Source organism: Geotrypetes seraphini, chromosome 1 (genome assembly GCF_902459505.1).
Source record: "Geotrypetes seraphini chromosome 1, aGeoSer1.1, whole genome shotgun sequence".
Classification (NCBI taxonomy): Eukaryota; Metazoa; Chordata; class Amphibia; order Gymnophiona; family Dermophiidae; genus Geotrypetes; species Geotrypetes seraphini.
Window position 1 is genome coordinate 343,292,065 of NC_047084.1, and position 18,072 is coordinate 343,310,136.

The 18,072-nt window shown below is 44.3% G+C and overlaps 1 protein-coding gene across 3 annotated transcripts in view; it reads right to left on the reverse strand.

Annotated features, from left to right (window-relative positions):
* Positions 1-18,072, reverse strand: part of RASSF6 (Ras association domain family member 6) — a 145,033-nt gene that overhangs the window by 55,544 nt on the left and 71,417 nt on the right. For all 3 annotated transcript variants that reach the window (XM_033961805.1, XM_033961771.1, XM_033961765.1), the window contains 3 exons: positions 15,626-15,704; positions 7,714-7,862; positions 406-503 (listed from right to left, as the gene is read on the reverse strand). In XM_033961805.1, coding sequence (XP_033817696.1) covers positions 406-503; positions 7,714-7,862; positions 15,626-15,704 — 326 coding nt within the window. The remainder of the gene's footprint in view (positions 1-405; positions 504-7,713; positions 7,863-15,625; positions 15,705-18,072) is intronic.

Here is an 18,072-nt window from a genome sequence, read left to right on the forward strand (position 1 = left end):
ATGTGTTCTTGGCACCTAAATGGTGGCACCCTCCTATTAGAAATACCCCTTAAGAGTATTCATTTGCTACTTCCAGAAATGTTTAAATCTATTTTTGGCCCCCTTCTTCTATATAACACAACCATTATAGTTATAGTCCTGTGACAAGATTGTGCCACACCAGTAGATGTTGTTGTATTGGCTAAACTTTCCAATCCTCAGTAGTTTCCTCATGCCCTTGACCTAAGCAGTTCTAAAATGCCATCTCCACTGGCCATCACCACTGTAAGTACATAGCTCCTACGGACAGTGCCATGGAATTCAATGAATAAAGTTGTGACACAAGTTACTACTGAGTTGTGACCATTCCCTTCTACACCATCACTTTTTTAAAAGTCACCATTAAATTCCTGGTGGTGCTGTTACCTTCCTGGTCATTTGTTTCTTCATTTTCAGTCTTTGTCGACTCTTCTAGATCACTAATGTGATAAAGATCATCAAACTCGCCCCAGCGTACCATCACACTGCAACACAAAATCATGGCCCTTCTCATTATGGATTCCTGATAGGAAGCACTCAGTCATAAGAACATAAGAATGGCCTTACCGGGTCAGACCAATGGTCCATCAAGCCCAGTAGCCCATTCTCACAGTGGCCAATCCAGGTCCCTAGTACCTGGCCAAAACCCCAAGAAGTAGCAACATTCCATGCTATTGATCCAGGGCAAGCAGTAGCTTCCCCCATGTCTTTCTCAATAACATGCTGTGCTTGTCTTTTTGGTATAGAATTTCATATCATAATGTACAGTTATGTATCATTATTATTTTTTTTTTAATTGATTTTCTCTGTATGTATTTCAAAAAAAAATACCCTGAAATATTTCCAAAAATACCTAGCACTGTCAGAAAATGAAGCATTGTGAAATGACATGACAAAATGGCTTCCATGTGTAAAGACCCTAGGGTTCTACTAAGGTATTTTCAGAGATGGAAGTGTGTGAGATAAGGGAGTGTGTTTATAAAGGCTTCTTTTTAAATCTTCATTTATGGACTAACTGGATGGAGGAGGACCTCAGTTACAGTCAGAAACTTGACTGTGGTTACACATATGTGTGCGACTCAGGAAGCAGGGGAGGTGGGGGAGGGGGTGAACATCTGGAACTATGGTATGGGGAGCATGGGCATGGTATGTAGGGCAGGAGGTCACTCAATTTTTGGCTTTTTTTTCTAAGTTGTGCCAGCCCTCTGGAACACACTTCCTACTTCCCTTTGTGTTCAAATGAATTTGAAAAGGTTTAAAAAGGAACTGAAAATGTACCTTTTCTCAACTGCATATCTAGTTGGTCTATGAACAGAGCTGGGGTCTGAAGGGGAGGACTACAGTAGGTGCTATATGAATGTGTTTGAGAGAGAGAGAGAAACTAAAAGCTGGAAATCAGATTGTTATCATACTACTGTGGTCCAAATCAATTTATTGCAGAAATCTCAATGTGGTCCAGTAATTGCCTTACTGGAACAGACCGAAGGTCCATCAAGCCCAGTATCCTTTTTCCAACAGTGGCCAACCCAGGTCCCAAGTACCAAGCTAGATCCCAAGTAGTAAAACAGATTTTATGCTGCTTATCCTAGGAATAAGCAGTGGATTTCCCCAAGCCATCTTAATAATGGCTTATGGACTTCTCTTCTAGGAAATTATCCAAACCTTTTTTATAACACTGCTAAGCTAACTGATTTCATCACATTCTCCGTCAACAAATTCCAGAGTTTAATTACACATTGTGTGATGAAACATTTTCTCTCGTTTGTTGTAAATCTACTACTTAGTCGCTTCATCGCATGCCCCCTAGTCCTAGTATTTTTAGAAAGAGTAAACAAGCGATTCACATCTACCCTTTCCACTCCACTCAGCATTTTATAGACCTCTATCATATCACCCCTGAGCGGTCTCTTCTCCAAGCTGAAGAGCCCTAGCCGCTTTAGCCTTACCTCATAGAGAAGTCATCCCATCCCTTTTATCATTTTCAATGCCCTTCTCTGTAAGAACACATGGAGCAACTAAGTAGTAAATTTGTCTTTTACAGTGAGGAAACATCTGGCGGCTCTGCTCCTAAAAGTGTGGGAAGGTGTTATAATTAGTGGAGGATGGTCTAAGTCTGTGTATCGCAAACTATTTGCCCCATAGGATTCCAGGTGTGCCCCGAGGTGCCAATGAGGAGGAGAGGTGTCGGCACTGGCTGACTGCTTACAGGACGTGCCTCTTGTGGCGAGAGGCACATCCTGTAGTCAGTCAGCTGGCTCCTGTGCCTCTGCTCCTTCTCCTGATTTCTCCTTCTGGAGCATCCCACCGGCAGTAATAGATGCTGGAGGACATCCATGCATTTCCGGCTGCCCTCCAGCCGCAGCCCCGAGATTAATGTGCCAGCTGCTTAAAAGGTTTGCAACACACTGGTCTAAGTTAATGTTCACTTGGATTTCAGAAAAGTCTTTGACACAGTTCCTTGTAGGAAGCTCAGTAATAAACTTAGCAGGGCTGAACTTAGAACCCAATGTGGTGAATTGGATTAGCAACTGGTTGACTGACACACAACAGAAAGTGGAGGTAAATGTAATTTACTTAGAGGATGGAGAGGTAAGTAGTAGAGTGCTTCAGAGTCACTACTGGGGCCAATTGTATTCAATATATTTGTGAGTGATATTGCCAAAGAGTTAGAAAGCAAATCTTTTGAAGATTTGAAACAGAGTTAACATTTCGGAGGGAGCGGACAATATGAGAAGCGATCTACAATAATTAAAGAATGGTCTAATCTTTGTCAGTTAAATATTTAATGTGAAGAAACGCACAAACATGCACTTGGGTAGCAGAAATCCAAAGAAAGCATATGTGATAGGGGACAAGAAAGGGACATTGAGGACCTCAAGGTAACGAAACAATGTGGTAAACCAGAGGTCATAACCAGAAGGATGCCAGGCTGCATAGAGCGAGGCATGACCAGCAGAAGAAAGGAGGTGTTGATACCGGTGTACAAGCAATCGGTGAGGCCACATTTGGAGTATTGTCTTCAGTTTTGGAGGCTGTATCTCAATAAGGACATAAAGAGGGCAATTCTGTAACATGGCACTTTGAATTAAGTGCCTTGATTCCGTGGGCTGGGCACCAATTCTATAATGGCGCCAAGATTTCAATATAGAATATTAGTGCATGCCAGCATCAATGTGCTTGTAGATAGGCGTGACCATTTATGCCAGGTCTATGGCTGGCATAAGTTGGCACACCTATGTGTGCCAAGCAGTGTGCATAACTTATAGTATTCTATAACATGTGAATAGTTGGCCCTATGCCCATGGCCCACCCATGCTCTGCCAATGTATACACCCCCTCAAACTTTTGTGTCATAACACATGCTTGTTTATAGAATAACGGTGCATTTGGGTACATATGTGATGCTAATTGGTGCATTTATGCTTGCAAAGCATGTGTAACTGTACATATCCATTTATTGAAGTATCTTTCACAAGACCTGGACAAAAATGATATGGGGTTTGTGCCAAAAGACATATGAAAAGAGACATGGATATCTGTATATGTATATTTTAGAAGAAAGGAAGAGCAGGGCAGATACATTACAGATGCTTAAATACTTGAAAAGTATTAATATTCAAGCAACATTTTTCAAGAGATGAGGAAGCAAGAGGGTAGACTTAGGAGTAAAGTCAGGAAATGTTTTTCACAGAGAGGGGGTTGGATGCCTAGAATGCCCTCCCAAGGGAGATGGTGGAGACAAAAAGTTACCAGATGCTAGGGTCCACCTTGGGGGTCATCACTCAAGAAAAGGATCTGGGTGTCATCATGGACAATACTCTGAAACCTTCCGCCCAATGTGCGGCAGTGGCCAAGAAAGCAAAAATGATACTAGGAATTATTAGAAAACGGATGGTAAACAAGACTAAGAATGTTATAATGCCTCTGCTATAATGCTATAAAGCTTTTTTTTTTTTAAGTTCAAAGAGTTTTATTGATTTTATAAGTATATAATACAATGCCAACAATATGGGTGTTCCAAAAGAGGAACACATAATAACAAAAATCATTAATATATGTGAAGTGTTCCACAACAGAATAACAATCATATACCGGCAAATGCATAGGCCAGAGAGGAGATAAGATGGTGTACATCAAGAAAAGAATGGAGAATAAAATATGAGGAATGTTCCTCAAATGTACCAGGAAAACCAGCATAAAGCTTCTAAATAGAAGATACAGGAATACATATAATATATGTCACAACCAAAACGACATATAAAGTATTTTCAGCCAATAGGTGAGACAAATACTGGTAATATGATAATAATGGAATAATAATGGAGAGGTCAAGGGTCTGATTTGCAATAGTCAAGCAAAGGAGACTAGGTTTTTGTATAAGAGGCCAAGGAGTTGTTACGTTCAGCAAAATGACATTCAAATTTAACTAAGAGACATATTGAGTTCCACCACTGATTGACATGTAATTTGGAAGTATCCTTCCAGTGTTGAAGAATAATGGACAGAGCAGTAAATAGAAAAATAATCCACAGACGTTCATGATTGATGGATAAAGGGGAAGAAAGTATCGAGAAGCCAGTAAACAGTAGATCCAAGGAGAAAGCATCAGTGATATGAAAAATGTAAGTAATTGTGGACCACACATTCGACCAGAAAGAGGATACATGTGCACAAGCATAAAGCTTAATTGTGCGACCTCACCTTAAGTATTACGTTCAGTTCTGGTCTCCTTATCTCAAAAAAGATATAGCAGCACTAGAAAAGGTTCAAAGAAGAGTAATCAAGATGATAAAGGGGATGGAACTCCTCTCGTATGAGGAAAGACTAAAGAGGTTAGGGCTCGTCAGCTTGGAAAAGAGACAGCTGAGGGGAGATATGATCAAAGTCTACAACATTCTGAGTGGTGTAGAATGGGTACAAGTGGGTTAATTTACAAAGAACATAAGAACATAAGAAATGCCGCTGCTGGGTCAGACCAGTGGTCCATCCTGCCCAGCAGTCTGCCCATGCAGCGGCTCTCAGGTTAAAGACCAGTGCTTTAAATGAGTCCAACCTCACCTGCGTACGTTCCAGTTTAGCAGGAACTTGTCCAACTTTGTCTTGAAACCCTGGAGGGTGTTTTCCCCTATAACAGACTCCGGAAAAGCGTTCCAGCTTTCCATCACTCTCTGGGTGAAGAAGAATTTCCTTATATTTGTACGGAATCTATCCCCTTTCAATTTTAGAGAGTGCCCTCTCGTTCTCCCTAACTTGGAGAGGGAGAACAGTCTGTCTTTCTCTACTAAGTCTAGTCCCTTCAGTATTTTGAATGTTTCGATCAAGTCCCCTCTCAGTCTCTTCTTTTCAAGGGAGAAGAGGCCAAGTTTCTCCAATCTCTCACTGTACGGCAATTCCTCCAGCCCCTTAACCGTTTTAGTTGCTCTTCTCTGGACCCTTTCGAGTAGTAACCGTGTCCTTCTTCATGTACGGTGACCAGTGCTGGACACAGTATTCCAGGTGAGGGCGTACCATGGCATGGTACAGCGGCATGATAACCCTCTCCGATCTGTTCGTGATCCCCTTCTTAATCATTCCTAGCATTCTGTTTGCCCTTTTTGCTGCTGCTGTGCATTGTGCAGATGGCTTCATCAACTTGTCGATCAGAACTCCCAAGTCTCTTTCCTGGGAGGTCTCTCCAAGTACCGCCCTGGACATGTGCATGAGATTTTTGTTCCCGACATGCATCACTTTACGCTTATCCACGTTGAACCTCGATGAAGTTACAGAGTAATACTTTTAAAACCATTAGGAAGAAATCTTTTTTTCACTCAGAAAATAGTTAAGCTCTGGAGTGTGTTGCCAGAGGATGTAGTAAGAGCAGTTAATGTAGCTGGTTTTAAAAATGGTTTGGACAAGTTCCTGGAGGAAAAGTCCATAAACTGCTGTTGACATGGGAGAAGCCACTGCTTGCCTTGGATCGGTGGCATGGAATGCTGCTACTATTTGGGTTTTTGCCAGGTACTTGTGACCTGGATTGGCTTCCGTGAAGAAGGGTTACTGGGCTAGATGGGCCACTGGTCTGATCCAGTACGGCTATTCTTATGTTATGTTAAGAATGCAATTCAGAAAGGCATAGGATAATTATAAAGGATAGCATTCTGCACTTCCAGAGAGTCCCCCAATTTCCTCATCCAATCAAGAATGACAGCAAAATAATTCACTCATGTATCCTAAAATAATAGATTTTAAGATTAGTTTTAAATTTTTCTAGGGATTGTTTCAAGCATAAGGTGGAAGAGCATTCCATAACATAGCAGCAGTCATCCTAAAGATGGAATTTTGGAATTTTGGATGGCACCACCAGGCAATTATGTTGAGAAGACCCATGAAATCTAGGGGGCTGATAGGAAATCAATAGTCGGGATAGAAATAGAGGAATTCACCATTTAAATTTGGCTGTACTCATGGGGCCATGGTAACAAAAAGTTTGAAAAGCACATTTCTAAAGTTCTCCAAATGAGAGCTGACGTTTCCCCCCATTTCCTGCAAAATACTGTATATTGTGATGTTTCGATAAGTGTATTGAATTTTCTTGATCTGGTGTGACTTGAGATGTTTCTAGAAGATGGTACATCACATTTGGCTTGTAGGATGCACTTTTGAATGAAATTATACTGCAGCATAATGTAATAGCATCCGGCCAATTTTTTTCCACTAGGAGGATAGGTGGTATTACCTCAGGTTTCTTTTTTAGCTTTTTATGTGTTTCCTCTATTCTCCTCATCCTTCACTCCGTATAATATCTTATGTAAGTAACCATTTGTAAACCGCTTTGGGAATAAAACGGTATATAAATTTTAAAAATAAATAAATAAAATTTTTGAAGACTTGGTAGCATACGCTGTGCTTTATCTTTCTGTTAATTATAATTTTTTTCTTTGTTTTATTTCTTGCATATGAGATGTATTATTTCCAGTCAAAAGTCATATTTGGCTAGATGTACACTTTGAAAAGCTAATAAATAAAATGATATAAAAGAACTATTGTCTCGTTTCTCCCAGAATTTATTTTTGGGAGAAAAAATATGGATTTTTCCAGATGTTACAAAATCTACTCAGGAACGTAGGAAATTATTTTTAAATATGAGAGAAGAAACAATAAAATTGGGAGCTATCTTCTTGTTAAGCTATCCCTGTAAGTGTCTGATTCGATATGCTGGTACTAAATATATTTACTTTATGCTGGAGCAGCTTCGTAACTTCCTGGACACTAAAAAGTTTACCTAAGTGTGATGGCTGTAATTTTATTTTTAGACTGGTTTGAATCATGTTAAGCCTTTTTCCTCTTAATTAGTTACATTGGTTGAGAACTCCTTATCTCTTAACATCTTGCTCAGTTAGGAGGTTATTGTGGTCTAAGAAAGGATAACTTATTCACAACATTGAAATTATTCTTATTTCCTTTTACTTTATGTTATTAAGAATTACTGGATTATGTTGTGTAACAAATGGATAATTTTCTTGTATGTATTTTCTCTGATTTACTGTAACAAGAGGATTCTTGTGTTAAATTTTGAAATTTATAAATAAATAATAATAATAAAAAGAACTATTGTCAGTTATTGAAGAGGCTGATCATGGGAGTAAAATGAGGAAGCATATTTCACCTTGACACCACAATGTACTCTGAATAACAACATATATCATGATACAGTACCTTTTGCTGATAGAAGAACCCACAGGTTCAGGCAATTCTATCAGATCAGAGGAAGAAGTTTGCTTTTCATCTTGAATCTTGAACCTGATGGGTCGCCGAACCCCCCAGAGAATTTCCAGTAGTCCCATAAAAACCAGTTGACCTTGTTCCTACCAAATATGTAGTCCATTAATTTTCCTCTTGACATGCTGAGTTTTAGTTTTAATTTCACAAAATTTGTATGTTTGCATACTATTCAAGATCTCTGCAATTTAACACCCCAGCCTAACTTCAGTACTGCTCTCCTGACTTTTCCATTTGGCTTAATATCCATTTCCTCATAATTTTCTTGATCAGGCCACTTTCTAAGCTAGTTAAATTCATCTTTTTCTCACTTACAAATGAAATTCTCAACTTCACCTTAAATCTAGGCTCTTCCAATTAGGGGCCCATAGGATGTGGAGTAGAAGCCTATTCTATAATGGAAACTAGGGGGTAAATTCTATAAATGGCGTCCCAATTGTAGGCGGTGGTAGGTGCCCTATCCCTGCCTAACCAGCCAATCGGGATGCAAGTTAAAAAAAAAAAAATCCCGAGGCAAGCTGCCTCCATTGTAGGCGTCTTAGTGAGCCTAGGGAGGCACGAAGGGCTGTCTAAGCTCGCCAAGACTAGGCATGGTTTCACCCGGAAGTGATCTTAGGCAGGTTTAGGCGGTCCTAGGCATCTCCCTAGGGCTGTGATAGGCACCTGAAATGTAGGGCAGCAAAATGCTGGCCTACATTTCAAATAGACGAGGCCGCTGAACTGATCAGGGCAAGGAAATCTCCCTGTCATGATCAGTTTAGTGGCCTCACCAGAGAACCCATCCCCCCCCCCCGCGAAGACTACCGGCAGAAGGGATGCCCTTTGGGGGGTTTGGCAGGAGGGACTAGGCATTCCTTCTGCCAGGGGATTTCTTAGGGGGTGGCAGTAGAAGGAATTTGGTACTCCTCTTACCACAGACATTTGGGGGTGGGAGTGCGGACATTCGTGGGTTCCAGCAGAAGGGACTGGGCATCCCTCCTGCCGGTAATCTTTGAGGGGGGGAGGGGGAGATGGGTTCCCTGCTACGGATGTTAAACTGAGCACAGCAGGGAGATTCCCTTGCCGCAATAAGTTCTGTGGCAATCCAATTCTCTAACCGGCCCCTGTGACATGGATGTCGGTTAGAGAATCGTGGTGTTGGGCAGGCTTCGGAATCTGTCCATGAGGACAGACGCGATTCTATACAGGAAGCCCATATGCAATTCTCAAAAGCTGTTTAGGCGGCTTCTGAGACTGGGTGTCCTATACAGAATCTGTCCCTAGGTGCCTAGGTTCCATTATAGAATTCTAGCACAACTGTCTGTCAATGCCCTTAACACTTAGGCACTTGTACTTATGCAAGCCATAGAGCTGATGCAAGTACCGTATTTTCGCGGATATAACGCGCGCGTTATACGTGATTTTACGTACCGCGCATACCCCTCGCGCGTTATATGCCTGAGCGCGGTATAGAAAAGTTTTTAAACATAGTTCCCACCCCGCCCGACGCCCGATTCACCCCCCCAGCAGGACCGCTCGCACCCCCACCCCGAACGACCGCTCGCACGCGCTCCCACCCGCACCCGCATCCACGATCGGAGCAAGAGGGAACCCAAGCCCTCTTGCCCGGCCGACTCCCCGACGTCCGATTCATCCCCCCCCGGCAGGACCACTCGCACCCCCACCCCGAAGGACCGCCGACTTCCCGACAATATCGGGCCAGGAGGGAGCCCAAACCCTCCTGGCCACGGCGACCCCCTACCCCCACCCCGCACTACATTACGGGCAGGAGGGATCCCAGGCCCTCCTGCCCTCGACGCAAACCCCCCTCCCTCCAACGACCGCCCCCCCCAAGAACCTCCGCCCGTCCCCCAGCCGACCCGCGACCCCCCTGGCCGACCCCCACGACACCCCCACCCGCCTTCCCCGTACCTTTGTGTAGTTGGGCCAAAAGGGAGCCCAAACCCTCCTGGCCACGGCGACCCCCTAACCCCACCCCGCACTACATTACGGGCAGGAGGGATCCCAGGCCCTCCTGCCCTCGACGCAAACCCCCCTCCCTCCAACGACCGCCCCCCCAAGAACCTCCGACCGCCCCCCCAGCCGACCCGCGACCCCCCTGGCCGACCCCCACGACCCCCCCACCCCCCTTCCCCGTACCTTTGGAAGTTGGCCGGACAGACGGGAGCCAAACCCGCCTGTCCGGCAGGCAGCCAACGAAGAAATGAGGCCGGATTGGCCCATCCGTCCTAAAGCTCCGCCTACTGGTGGGGCCTAAGGCGCGTGGGCCAATCAGAATAGGCCCTGGAGCCTTAGGTCCCACCTGGGGGCGCGGCCTGAGACACATGGTCGGGTTTGGCCCATGTGCCTCAGGCCGCGCCCCCAGGTGGGACCTAAGGCTCCAGGGCCTATTCTGATTGGCCCACGCGCCTTAGGCCCCACCAGTAGGCGGAGCTTTAGGACGGATGGGCCAATCCGGCCTCATTCCTTCGTTGGCTGCCTGCCGGACAGGCGGGTTTGGCTCCCGTCTGTCCGGCCAACTTCCAAAGGTACGGGGAAGGGGGGTGGGGGGGTCGTGGGGGTCGGCCAGGGGGGTCGCGGGTCGGCTGGGGGACGGGCGGAGGTTCTTGGGGGGGGGCGGTCGTTGGGGGGAGGGGGTTTGCGTCGAGGGCAGGAGGGCCTGGGATCCCTCCTGCCCGTAATGTAGTGCGGGGTGGGGTTAGGGGGTCGCCGTGGCCAGGAGGGTTTGGGCTCCCTTCTGGCCCAACTACACAAAGGTACGGGGAAGGCGGGTGGGGGTGTCGTGGGGGTCGGCCAGGGGGGTCGCGGGTCGGCTGGGGGACGGGCGGAGGTTCTTGGGGGGGGCGGTCGTTGGGGGGAGGGGGTTTGCGTCGAGGGCAGGAGGGCCTGGGATCCCTCCTGCCCGTAATGTAGTGCGGGGTGGGGTTAGGGGGTCGCCGTGGCCAGGAGGGTTTGGGCTCCCTCCTGGCCCGATATTGTTGGGGAGTCGGCGGTCCTTCGGGGTGAGGGTGCGAGTGGTCCTGCCGGGGGGGGGGGATGTACCGGACGTCGGGGGGGGGGCATCAGGCTTTCAGGATGGGGACAGACCTTCAAGGGGGGACAGGACTTCAAGGGGGGACAGTGCACGGAAAGTCAGGGGGGGTGAACGGAGAGTCGGGACAGCGCACGGAAAGTCAGGGCAGTGCACGGAAGTCAGGGGGGTGAACGGAGAGTCGGGACAGCGCACGGAAAGTCAGGGCGGGCGAAAGGAGCGTCGGGCATCATGCGCGTTATATGCCTGAGCGCGGTATAGAAAAGTTTTGGTACATATCATCGTGATTTCTGCGCGCTATACCCCTGTGCGCGTTTTACACAGGTGCGCGTTATATCCGCGAAAATACGGTATATGCACCAAAATGCAACATATTACATGTGTAACTCACAGTCTTCTGTTAAATATCCATGTAATTGGGAGCCTGGGCACCAGAACTACCAAGTTACCCATTCCAAGAGGGGCCAGTTCTGGATTTCTGCCAGCCTCATCCTAGTGTATTATGGGACCTGCAGCACCAATTTCAATGGATAGAATCATGAACTACAAAATACTACACTGCTTTGGGATGCAAGTTTAAAACCAGAACAGGCCAAAAAGTTTCCCTCCTGGAATAGGTAACTTTGCAGCTTCGCCAGGCACTGGCATTGAATAACCCAGCTGGTTAAAACATATACATTCATGTGCAATATTAAGCGCTTAACTGCATAATGATAGAACTCTGTTTTATGCAGTTACTACTACTACTACTAATTATTTCTATAGCGCTACCAGACGCACGCAAAGCTGTACTGAGTCACAAAGAAAAAAGCAGTCCCTGCTCGAAAGAGCTTACAATCTAAACAGCCAAGACAGACAAACAAACAGGATGTCATGGATACAGTTAAGAATACAGTTAGAGCATCAATCATTCAACTAGTTTTATATGGCATTTTAATATTAATCAGCTTATTTGCATAGCTGGATTGAGGAATGAGCAATCGGGCAGAAAACCAGGCGATGAGCCGTTTTCTGCATCTGGTTGGCAAATGTGATCGTTGCTAAAGCTGTTAAAAACAGGTTTAGCGATGATTATTGGCTTTAGTGCATCTGGGCCTCAGTCGTCTCCTCTCCAAGACAAAGAGCCCCAATCTGTTCAGCCTATCTTTATAAGGGAGTCCTTCCATTCCCTTACCATTTTTATTGCTCTTCACTGGACTTTTGCCAGTTCTATTCTGTCTTTTTTGAGATGGGGGAACCAGAACTGATATGGACATTCCCTCTTAATGTACAAATCTGAAAAATAAGTTCTGCTTACGGAAGTCAGTAGATACCAGGTTTAACCCTTTCAGGACCAAGGGACATATTTGTCCCATAACTTTAAAATCCTATAAATTTTGATTGGGATAGTCTACAGTTCTAAATTTGATATGTACGGATTCCATATGATACTGCCTTTATGTAAACAAACTGGTTCCGACATTCATTCATTAGCGTCGTTGCTAGATTGACGAGAAGATTCACTTGCCACACTGTCCATAAGCCAGATTTTTTAAATAAAAATAATGATATTTCACAAAAAAAATCAATTTTTTGGCATCTGCAAGCCCTTTTTACCATAAAAATGTCGTCAAAACCACAAAAATTGGCCTACGATCCTTATGGTCCTGAAAGGGTTAAACATGTAAATGTCAATAAAGTTTATACTGATATATTCTATGTGTTGCTATATAGTTTCTTCTCCTGTCCAATGGAGTTGGACAACCTCCTCAGACCAGCCTGGGAAACTTCTTGATCCCTCCAACCTCCTTTGCCTCATTTTCCTGCCGCTGCTTCTACAACCCTCTCTTCCCATTCCCAGCTTTCCACTCACCTTACTCATCCCTTCTTACCAATGTCTTCTTATCTCTCCACCTCCCTTCATCTCCCTATAATTCCATGCTCAGGTCAGGCTCTGCTGTTACGCTTATGCAGTTAAGCCCTGAATGTCAGTACTTAACCTCAGAAGTGGTGACTTCATCCCAGAATAGCTGGTTTTGACTTAGCTACTAACCAGGCACATTCAGTGGCAATGTCCGGTTAGGTGCTGCTGAATATGCCTGGTTAGCTCCAGACAATGATTTAAACAACCAGGAGCCATTTCTGGAGTTTTTAAATTACTTTGAATATCGATTAGGGCTGTACCAAACATTCGTATTTGATTCAATTTGGCCCCGAATAGTGCCCCGAATGTAGTATTCATATTCAATTGAATAGTGATTTAAATTTAAATATTAATAATCTAGGGCTGTACTAAATCTGACTGAAATAAACACTTGATTTACGATTTCATGTTGCTTCTTTTAATTTGTTATGTTAAAGCTCAATGCCTATTATTTGCATTCAGCCGAATAATACTTTTCAATATTTGTATTTGGCCGACTAGTCAAATATGCTATTTGATACAGCTCTAATACTGACTACATAATTTTTGAAAATATGTGTCGCAGTCTAAGAAAAGGTATCAAGTCTTAGTACTCATTTACTTGAGAAATGAGGCAACAATGTCAGTTGGGTTCTCTTTATAACAAAAAAATTTTGTTAATTGAAACAGCATATCTCTGGCAAATGAAATGATAGAAAGATGTGGTTTGTTGCATTTGAATCAGCATCTTCTTGATTACTTAGCCAGCTGAACAACTCGATTTCTAAGACTTGATCCCTTTTTTTGGATTATGCCATATATATTAAGTGAATTATGTGTTCACAGGCAATAGTAGGGATAGACATTTATTTGCAACAATATTGGAAACATCAAAGATATATCCCATGTCCAGTGACATAGCGAAGGGGGGGGGGGCAAGAGTAGCAGACCACCCCAGGTGCCATATTGGCGGGAATACTAGTCCCTCTCCTCCTACCTGCTGCTCATGGTAGCCTCAGCTCTCCTTCTGATGTCACTTCCTGGTTGCGGGGCCAGGAAGTGATGTCAGAAAGAGAGAGAGAGAGAGAGAGAGTGCTGAGGCCAGCTCGAGCAGCAGAAATGAGATGCTACTTACTGCTGGCAAAAATTTGAAGAGAAGGGTGGGTGGGGAGGAGGAGAGGTGCTGGTGTCCATGCCAAGAGGTATATGAGTAGAGATTGCTGGGGAGGGGGGGGGCCTGTAATGGGGAACAGTACGGGGGTGGGGCGCAAGTTATGGCAAAGCCGGATGCCACCACCCTGGGCACCTCCTTCCGCTTGCTAAGCTAAGCATGTTGTTAGCAAATAAAAATGAGCAGAAATAAATATGAAAATTTGTGCTTTATCGTTTGAGAGAGAAAACACATTATTTGTAAAGAGGGCACCATTCCACATGCATGAACATACATACATAAACCACTGCGCATGCATGCATAATTCCGAAGTCTTTCAGAAAGTGTTTGCCATCTTTGCACATAGTGCACCCTCTTTCAGACAAGTGCACACTCAATGACTTTGCTTCTGTGATGAAAAATAGGTAAAATGAAAGCAAATAAAACAGACATTCTTAAAAACCACAAAGGAAACAACATGAAACAAAAATGTTCTGACTTTCCATCCTTAATAATTGGCTTTGAATAGTGAGCTGTATTTTCTAGGTCATTGCAAGAATTCACCTGTTCTGCAGTTTGCTCATATAAACCATGAGATTACTAATAATGAAAAATCAAATGTTAATAGATAGTCAAAAAATAAATAACATTCATATATACAGGAGATTATTTCTTCTACTTGAAAATGGCTGACATCTTCTGAAACGCTAATGCAGGAAGCACCATACCTGGGCTGGGCCATAAGGGAGGTTTTTTTCCCCCCAATATCTACTTCAGATTCATATTCAACTCAAGCATCAATGAGGTTGGTTGTGGAGTCACACCCTTGGGACAGGATATTATTAAGCAAACAGACATAGAGACCCTGATTCTATACAAAGGGCTCCTTTAACAAAGCCGCGCTAGGGTCTTAACGAGCGGAATAGTGTGCGCTAAATTGCCCCACGTGCTAGCTGCTACCGCCTCTTTATGAGCAGGCGGTAGATTTTCAGCTACTGTGCAACCACAGACTACAAAACCTTCAAAAAAGAAACAAAAACCTACTCTTCAAAAAATACATAAACCAATATAACACAACCAATAATGTTCTGAACTCCTCCTGCATTATCAACTACTCCTTAGCAAATTAGAAAATATTCAAACTATTCTTTAAGTACTTCTTGATATCTTATCAATATGTACTTCTTAATATCATAACAATTCTTATGTAATCCGCCTTGAACCACAAGGTAAATGCGGAATAGAAATCACTAATGTAATATAAAACGCTTAGCGTACCTTCATAAAAGGAGCCCAAAGTGCCTGCCATTAGGCACCTAGATCAGCAAGCCTAGCCAATCTAGGTGCACAATTTAATTTTTTGATTGATTCCATCAGCGCTGTTAATTGAACCGCATCATTAAAAACCAATTTAAAAACAAAGGTGTCTAACTTGGTAGACATTATGTAGGTATCTACACCAAGGTACCTACGAGTGAATACTTAAAAAGTAGGCGTGGTAATTTGCAGATTTGAGGTGTGGAATGAGCAAGGCTCCAGTATTTTAGGCCAAGAAAACCCTGGCCTAATATGCTGGCACTAAGTTTTTGATGCCTACTGTTGCCTAATTTGAGTTAGGCACTGCCAGGCTAATTCTATAAATGGTGATTAACTTTGAATGACACATGGTAAGTGCCATTTCGGTAGGACCTACCAATTTAGGCATTATTTATAGAATCAGGCCCAAAATGACTGTTCAGATACCTCTATGAAACAAATCTACTTCACTGCTGGTTAGAGGCCTTACCTGATAAGAGGAAAGTTGCATATTCTTTTGATCCTCGTAGTAACAGTTGTAAGTCTTCAGTAAAGATGCTAGCTGGTTTCTGGGAAGAGAGATTGGGTGAAAGATATGATTAGTTTCTTCACCAGCAAACATATAACAATGTGAAAAATATAGTTGACATTGCTCAGGTCATTTTAAACACATCACTGGTAAAGCCCCACTTGGAATAGTATTAGAGGGAAGTAGCCTTGAAAGGGACTTGGGCGTATTGGTGGACACAACAATGAAGTCAACGGCACAATGCGCAGCAGCCTCAAAGAAGGCAAACAGAATGTTGGGTATTATCAAGAAGGGTATTACAACCAGAACTAAAGAAGTCATCTTGCCGTTGTATCGGGCAATGGTGCGCCCGCACCTGGAGTACTGTGTCCAGTATTGGTCACCGTATCTTAAGAAAGATATGGCAATACTTGAGAGGGTTCAGAGGAGAGTGACACGAATGATTAAAGGCATGGAAAACCTTTCATACACTGAAAGATTGGAGAGTCTGGGGCTCTTCTCCCTGGAAAAGCGGAGACTTAGAGGGGACATGATCATGAAGGGCATAGAGAGAGTAGAGAGGGATAGATTCTTCAAACTTTCAGAACATAAAAGAACAAGAGGGCATTTGGAAAAGCTGAAAGGGGACAGATTCAAAACGAATGCTAGGAAGTTTTTCTTTACCCAGCGTGTTGTGGACATCTGGAATGCGCTTCCAGAGGGCGTAATAGGGCAGAGTAAGGTGCAGGGGTTCAAGAAAGGATTGGACAATTTCCTACTGGAAAAAGAGATAGAGGGGTATAGATAGAGGGCTACTGCACAGGTCCTAGACCTGTTGGGCCACCGCGTGGGCGGACTGCTGGGCACGATGGACCTCTGGTCTGATCCAGTGGAGGCATTTCTTATGTTCTTATGTTCTTATGTTCTTATGTTCTTATGAATACTGTGAGGCCGCATCTTGCTAAGGATGTGAGAATACTTGAAACGGTCCAGAGGAAGACAACAAAAATTATATTGGAATTGCACTGAGAGATGTGTGAGAAGAGGCATGAATACCTGAATATATATACTCTAGAGGAAAGAAGGGATAGAGGAGATATGATACAGATGTTTAAATAGTTGAATCTATTCCAGAGATGAAGAAGTGGTAAAATAAGAGGACAATAATATTAAGTTGCAGGTTATGCCCCTCCTATGGGTGGAGCCTTAAGCATCTGGACCAGTTAGAGCCTTAGGCTCTTAACTGATGCATCTGGGAAGGCGCCTAAAGCTTTGATTGACCCAGATGCATAAGACCCCTCCCATAGGAGGAGCCTTAAACAACCTGGGCTAATAAGAGCCTCAGGCCCCTCCTTGGTGCATTCCAGGATGCATTGGGGAATGGAAGGCCTGTCATTTTGAAGAGACAGGCATGCTGTCTGGAGGGAGTAGGTATCCCTCTGGCCAGCCATCTAAAAGATAAGGGGCAGAGGGCGGGGGTTGTCAGAGGCACAGGGGGTGTGTTGCTTGGCAGCGGGAGAAAGTGGGCATCTCTCCCGCTGCCAAAGAGATGTTGACTGGTATTGGGTAAGAGTAGGCATCTCTCCCGCTGCCAGGGAGGGGGTGTTATTTGCAGCAGAAGAGAGTGGGCATCTCTCCCTCTGTCGGGTGGAGGGTTGCTTGACTTCAGCGGCTTGTTGTTGGGTGGAGTTTGTTTGAATTTATTCTGCACATGTGCACTTCGCTATCACCAGCGATAGACACATGTAAATGTAGTGAATCTTTGCTACTCTCCACCAACCTCATTTGCTACTATAACGGCTATGACAGCGGTCCGTCGGTTTTTAACATGACTTTTTGAGAATCTAGGCCTGAGTCAGCCAGTGAAGTTCTTTAAATAGTGGCATTACACAATCATTTTTGAAAGACCCACATACAGTTGCAATCTACTACAATCTATTCTGCTGATGATTAAAGAATAGACTCATTTTTCCAAATTCTCCTTTGTCAAAAGAGGCCTCAGTTGTCAAATTATCGTGTTTTTTTGGACCATAAGACGCACCCACCTGTAGAAGAGGAAAAAACAAGAAAAAAAATTTGGTTCCGAATTTTTTTCTTCTTGGTTTTTCCTCCTCTACACATAGGTGCATCTTGTGGTCTGGTGCTAGGAAGCCTGCAGCCCAAAGCTCGAAACAGCCCGAAGAAGCAGCCTACAGCCTGAAACCGTCCGCAGCCCGAAGAAGCTGCCTGCAGCCTGAAGCCCCCCCCCCCCTGTACCTTTTGTAAGTAGTGGTGGTCCAGCGGGGTCTCTTGCTGGATGGCTGTCTTTCTATGCAGAACAACGCACAACGCAGCCAATTCCACAGCCAATCATAGAGCGGCATGGGACCAGGTAGGAAGCGCAAAGGTCACGCTCCTGCATTGTGCGCCACTCTGCAAAGAGGCAGCCA